Source organism: Centroberyx affinis, unplaced genomic scaffold (assembly GCF_046629955.1).
Source record: "Centroberyx affinis isolate AG114_WGS23_722 - 3 ecotype Tasmania unplaced genomic scaffold, CSIRO-AGI_Caff_v1 ptg000646l_1, whole genome shotgun sequence".
Taxonomy (NCBI): Eukaryota; Metazoa; Chordata; class Actinopteri; order Beryciformes; family Berycidae; genus Centroberyx; species Centroberyx affinis.
This window is the reverse complement of record NW_027279272.1, coordinates 134,535-141,339: the sequence shown is the minus strand read 5'-3', so window position 1 is coordinate 141,339 and position 6,805 is coordinate 134,535. Positions and strand designations below refer to the sequence as shown.

Here is a 6,805-nt window from a genome sequence, read left to right as displayed (position 1 = left end):
TCAGCAGAGGCGAACTGTGAGCATGTTGGCTTGAGAGGGAGAAACCGAGAGAGCAGAGTACATTTACAGATCTGTTTTTGGGCATGTGTTTGTGTGTATGAGCGTAGGTGTGTGACTGTTTTTCCTCATGTCCATCTGTTATTTTCAGATTTTAACTGACCAGTATAGAGACCATCATAGCTGATACCTTTGGTTTGCACTCAAATGTGATACCAAGATAGAGAAAATTGGGCACATTATGAGTTGGGAACAAACAACAACACACAACCTAAGGGCACAAATGGAGAGACACGCAGACGCAGATTTAGAACACTGTTCACACAAGAACACAAATGAGTCAAGTCAGATCATTATCCAAATGATGGGGCAGTAATGAAATGTTGCAATCACTCAAAACAGACAGAATTCCTGGAGGCAGGCACTGTTTTCATTTTAGTCTCATCAGCAGCTATCAAAGCTGCTGTTGTGTCCAGGAGCAGATCATAAAATATCAGGTAATGATCACATTCATCATTTCTCATCTGAATAGAAATGCAATTAAGGGGTTTGCCCTTGCTCTGAAATGACATTTGAAGTGCGGTGGAGAAAAATGTTAAGCATTGAATAAACTTAACAGCAATAGGAGAGATGTACATAGGATAATCTACATTCTGCTCTTATTTTTGGTCATTAAATCTAGCATCTATCTTCAACCATACTCCACCCTAATATATGCCTTTGATTGAGAATAGTGGGATTCAAACATTGGCTGCCAAGAGATCATTAGTATAAAAAGACATCCTTTAAGATTGAGAGCTACATTTAGGATTACATGTTTAGGAGCAGTTCTAAAACACCTCCTGTACACATGAAAATTCATAATCCTCTTTCTTCCTCCTCCACTGATGGAGCCCCAGGAGGATCCGAGCCTCTCTTAGGTCCTCCTCCTCCAGAATGCCACATATGCAGGAGTCTTAACCATGGGTCACTGGGCTGACTGCAGAACGCACGATCCACTGTGCCAAAGAGCTCTGGGCTGATCTACACAGCATACATACTCGCCGCGTAGACGCACATGGTGTCTTCTGCCTCCTTTGCTCTGACTCTCCTCTGTCTCTCCTCCTTCCTCTCTTGGTCTCTCTCTTCCTCTCTTTCTCTCACAAATGCCACACACACACATTATATTCACTCTCACGTTGCCGCTGTGCAGAGCGGTGGTGGTGCAGCCAAAGTAGAGTGTAGAAAAAGGTTAAGTATGACTGGGAGGCCTGGTGGGGGCGAGTGCATGTGGAGCTACAGCAGAGGAACATTGATGGCCAGGTGCCAGAGGACCTGCAGGAAGCCACCCTCCAGCCTGTCAGCCTCTGCACTCAGTTTTGAGGTTTACGGCGGATTTGTGCTACCTACCCTGTCTTCACAAACGGATTGGGCACTGTTAACGACCGGATTGATTGACCATTACTTATGTATACTGAGCTAACATGATGTTTCAGAATGCAGTCAGATACTGGCAGGCTGTGTGTAATGACATTTTCTTGGCAAGAGCGAGAAATGCATCCTCTTTGCACCACTCTGGGGCAGTTTGGCAGAGATTCATAGTAATGACACCCTGGTGTAATGTTCTTATTCACGTCCGCTACGGGACCAAGTCACTAACACAGACGTATACGGATCAAATCTCAGTCAGATATCTGAGTTGAGCACGGCGAGGAGGCCAGCGAAAAATTCTGCAGCTGCATCTCTGTTTTCTAAAAAGCTTTTTACTCTCGGACCAGACAGCGTCATGTAGCTATTCCCCCATGTGCGTCACATTTGATGCTACGCTGCATCCATAAAAGAGTCCAAAAAACAGGCTGTAACAGACTATATTCACTATTTATAGTGATGCAGGGTCCATGTTTACCCCACACTCTGAGCTGTGAGCGTACCATTAAAATGTTTCCTGCTTCGATTTAGAAGCTATTAGCAGGCTTGGCTGTATTGAGGTCAAGAGTTAGAACAAGTCCATTCTCTATGTGTGTGTCTGTGTGTGTGTGTGTGTGTGTGTGTGTGTGCATGCGTAAACGTAAGCATCACGACAGTCATCAGTGAGTCAGGAATATCCTCCTTTCTCAAACACTGTACTTACCTGTCATCATTAATTCATTCTTTTCCTGGCAATGAACATAATGACTGACAGTTCAGCCTATCCACTTTTTCCCTCTAAAAAAGAAAAAAATAACTTTGTAAAGACACTTTTTATACCACCTATGTGAGCTGAATTCCTACTACAGTGTGAATAAAAAATTAGGCATGGAAAAGTACAAAAAAGTACAAATGATGGTAATTATATTGTAAAAAAAAAAAAAGGTTGTAAAAGCCTCCACTTAGCAAGGATATTCTCCCCCATCTGAGACCATGAGTGGAGAAGGAAACAGGAGCAACTTAGCATTAGAAACCAAGGGGCCATTTTACCTCATCATCAAATCGGTAGCAAGGTTCTGCTAAAGCAAGAGAAGGGTTGGATTTGTGCGTACTATAACAGCACAGAGAAGGGACAGATAGGGACAGATAGGGACAGATAGGGACAGATAGGCCCATACGGCGCTACCTGCGCTTACCAGTGGAGTGACATGGGGCTTTGAGTGATGTGATATGAAATGCCATTCAGTAATAAGCTGAGGGCCAATCCGAGGGCTGGAGGAGGACCCCCGCGGAGACTGGAATGTTATTTGTGTGGGCCTCAGGCTGCTGCTCGCACTCCTGCTAACGTGGCACTGCCAAAAGAATACCAATGAGTAGAGACGTTATTCCCAAAGTACGGGTTAGGGATGAGGTCAAAAAACATTGCATAGTGGGTTGGAAATGAAAGAGAGAGAGATACGTGTCCCTAAGGTGTTGAGAGCTCTCCAGTTGAGTAGGCATTTTGACATAGCTAAGAGGTGGCTGGAATGGCTGCACTCTAGCTGGATAATGTGAATGCAACAAGAGGACCCAAATTATCTCCTTTACATCAGACAGGTCAGGATGGTAAGGCGTGGACAGGTAACAAACAGTGCATGGATACGCAATGCAAGCAGTTTGGGCTTAGGTAAAATTAGGTAATTGGGTAAAACTCCATACTATAGATGTACAGGTGGCGTACAATAACAAGAGAGCTCTCACTAGCCTCATTATCCACTCCATGAACAGATGTTTGGAGGAGAGAAGTGACCACGCAGTGTCAGCTTAATGATAATTGTCCCTTTTCCATGAGTGATCCCGCTGACACCAAGTACTTTGGAGAAGGTAGATTACTGCAGTACCAGGAACTCTCTGTGCTTCGGCTCTCCACTCAGCAGATGCGATAGTTTCATTATTTTAGTGCTTTCCCCCTTGTAAAACTACTTCAGTGTACAGAGACTGGAGTTTGATTCGTGGTTGAGAAATTAGTTGGCATTGAGTTTGAAATCTAGGCACAGATTTGTGCGTTTCCCCATCTCTGAAGCCAAAGCCTGGCATAGAGTGCATCTGTCATTTGATGCACTCTCCAGAAATTGCCCAGTTGAATGTGCCATCTCCCTTAGAGTGTACTTAGAGTTAGGTCATGATTGGCTTTCACTAACATAGTGCTTTCATCCAACTGTCATTACAGATGTAAGTTTCTTCTAGCAATTTGAGGGAAAAAGGTGTTGTCATATTTGACTGACAGAGAGAGCACAGAAATTATAGTAATCTCTCATCACTATTTCATCTCCTTATCTTATTCAGATGGATTTTGCAGTTCTGTCACTTATGTTTGGCTATGGACAATGGTGTTTCACAAATTGTTTGGGTGAAGATGTACAGTTGTTCATAATGATATAGTGACCATAATAAGAGACTGCAGTTTCATGAGTACCCTTAAAGTCAATATTTCTCTAAACAGATGGACTATTCAAAACAGATACATTTGAATATGACAGATATATCTACACAGGCGTGACATTTCTGATTGCTGGATTAATTCAGTCCAGCCTCAGCGCCACTCCATGTGTTTATTCTGCAGAAATGTCACTGAAGAAAACCACAATGTTCCAGCTTATTTTATCAACCACAGTTTGTGCACACTGAGTTTCAAGTCAAGTGACCTGAAAGCTGTGACGCCACCAAGCTCAGAGGATGTGCTGTTTGTTGGGGCTGGGTAAACTCATCTAGGTAGCACCATACGATTCAAACACGCTCCATGGACCAAAATAACATCGCCATCACCTTTTGGCTGTTTGTAGATTGTAGCCATAGTCACAAGCTTGAGCTATTTTTAATATATTTTCTCACTCTATTTTATCACTGAGAAATGACCATCTTATTTTCCGCAAATAATTATAAACTGCGTTTATACACCATTAGTATTACAACACATATTTAGAGCAAGAAATTAGATTATGTAATGACCTGGATTTTTGAAATGTGCCGCAGATGTTGCCAAAGATTGCCTAAAAGACTCCATATGCGTATACTCACATGAGCTGGAAAATGCTCTAATTTGGGGATCTGCTAAAAGACTGCAGCTTAATGATATTTTTATTAATAGATGCAACTCATGGCCCCACAGAAATTAGAGCGAACAATGTCCTCAATAGCAACTTTATGTATAATTCATTGAGATCAGATTTTTTGTATGAGGTGAATGCTTTCAACTTTTATGGCTGTATGACGCATAGAATAGCTGCTTCAGTGCTTTCACATTGAGGTAGGGCAATTTATCTAGAGTTTTAAAGCACAAAACATGAGATGAAGCCTGCATTATCACCCTCAAACAAGAGTGCAGTGTGAGCCTTGATACCCAAGTTGTACCGTCTCAGATTTTTACTGAAATGATGTCATCTAGTGGCTATTAAGGGAACTTTTTTGCTCATATGCATGCCTTGAGGTTACTTGCACAGATGAAGAGTATGACTTTTTCTTTCTTTTCTTTCCAGGAAATCTTGCTCAAAATGACAAACTCAAACACTCCTGTCTTGGTTATATGACAATAAACACAAGACCATGGAAGGAGTGAACATACTGAACTCCACTGTAAATACCAGTACAACGGATATCCACCTGGTCACACACAGTCTATGGGAGGTGATCACTATTGCCACTGTGTCGGCCATAGTCAGCCTCATCACCATTGTGGGGAATGTTCTGGTAATGCTGTCCTTCAAAGTCAACAGCCAGCTAAAGACAGTGAACAATTATTACCTGCTGAGTCTGGCAGCAGCGGACCTCATCATAGGTGTGTTCTCTATGAATCTGTATACCTCTTATATACTGATGGGCTACTGGGCCTTAGGAAACCTCGCCTGTGATCTGTGGTTGGCAGTGGACTACGTAGCCAGTAACGCCTCGGTCATGAACCTGTTGGTGATCAGCTTTGACAGATATTTCTCCATCACCAGGCCCCTGACCTACAGAGCCAAACGGACACCCAAACGGGCTGGGGTCATGATAGGTTTGGCCTGGCTGGTGTCGCTTGTTCTGTGGGCCCCACCTATCCTCTGCTGGCAGTACTTTGTAGGGAAAAGAACCGTCCCCGAGAGGCAATGCCAGATCCAGTTTTTCTCTGAGCCTGTGATAACCTTTGGGACAGCCATTGCCGCCTTTTATATCCCCGTGTCAGTCATGACAATCCTATACTGTCGGATCTACAAGGAGACAGAGAAGAGGACCAAAGACTTGGCGGAGCTCCGGGGGATTAACTATCCCACAGACCCTGGGGTCGCCCAGCCCCAGAAGACCATTATCAGATCCTGTTTTAACTGTAAACTAAGATCTGCTTCACATGACAGGAACCAAGCCTCCTGGTCCTCCTCCAGCAGGAGCAACGCTGCCAAGTCAGCAGCCACCACCAATGATGAGTGGTCCAAAGCTGACCAGCTGACCACCTTCAACAGTTACGCCTCCTCAGAGGACGAGGAGCGGCCCGTGTCTCCGGGGGGCTTCCAGCCCTCCTTCAGAAACCAGGCTTGTGAGACCAGCAAGAGCGCAGTGGGCAGCGAGAGCGAGCAACTCAGCAGCTACGAAGACGATAGCTTCTTCCACACACCACCCAAAAGCAACTCGCAGAAGAGCAAGAAGTGTGTGTCCTACAAGTTCAAACCTGTGGCCAAAGACACTGATGCCGAGCAGCAGAGCAAAAACGGAGACACCAAAATGGCACGGTCTACGTTCTCCTCGGCTGAGTCCATGAGCGTTCCATCCACCTCCTCCACGTCTAAGCCCATGGATGTCACACTGAAGAACCAGATCACCAAGAGGAAGAGGATGGTGCTGATTAAGGAGAGGAAGGCGGCTCAGACTCTCAGCGCAATCTTGCTGGCTTTCATCCTAACATGGACACCTTATAACATCATGGTGCTAATCTCCACCTTCTGCTCGGACTGCATCCCCCTCTCCCTCTGGCATCTGGGCTACTGGCTGTGCTATGTCAACAGCACCGTCAATCCCATGTGCTACGCCCTTTGTAACAAGACTTTTCAGAAGACCTTCCGCATGCTGCTACTCTGCCAGTGGAAGAAGAAGAGGATTGAGGAGAAACTCTACTGGTATGGACAAAACCCTGTGGTCAGCACCAAACTGACATGAACCATTTATTTTCTCAAAGTATGATGGTATATGATGATATAAATTAGATATTTGTATTGATGATCTTGGGTTTTCGTAACTTGAATATACCTATTAGGTATCAAAAGTACAAACATTAAAAAGGTTGTAGAATATGAATAGTAGTGTTCCTTAATCAATAGGCCTACTGTATGTTGATTATTGCTAAAACTACAAAAAGGAAGGGAAGGAAAGGAAATTGTTCCGATATAATCATTGACACTGTACATTGGTTCAAAAG

At 44.1% G+C, this 6,805-nt stretch overlaps 1 protein-coding gene across 1 annotated transcript; it reads left to right on the top strand.

Moving 5' to 3' along the window:
• The first annotated feature begins 4,965 nt into the window (after positions 1–4,965).
• chrm5a (cholinergic receptor, muscarinic 5a) lies at positions 4,966–6,546 on the top strand. Its single transcript, XM_071518967.1, has one exon. The coding sequence runs from the start codon at positions 4,966–4,968 to the stop codon at positions 6,544–6,546; it is 1,581 nt and encodes a 526-aa protein (XP_071375068.1).
• Positions 6,547–6,805: the final 259 nt, after the last annotated feature.

What these genes read in the sequence shown, in the direction of transcription:
- chrm5a (XM_071518967.1), top strand. Translation starts at nt 4,966, where the DNA reads ATGGAAGGAGTGAACATACTGAACTCCACTGTAAATACCAGTACAACG.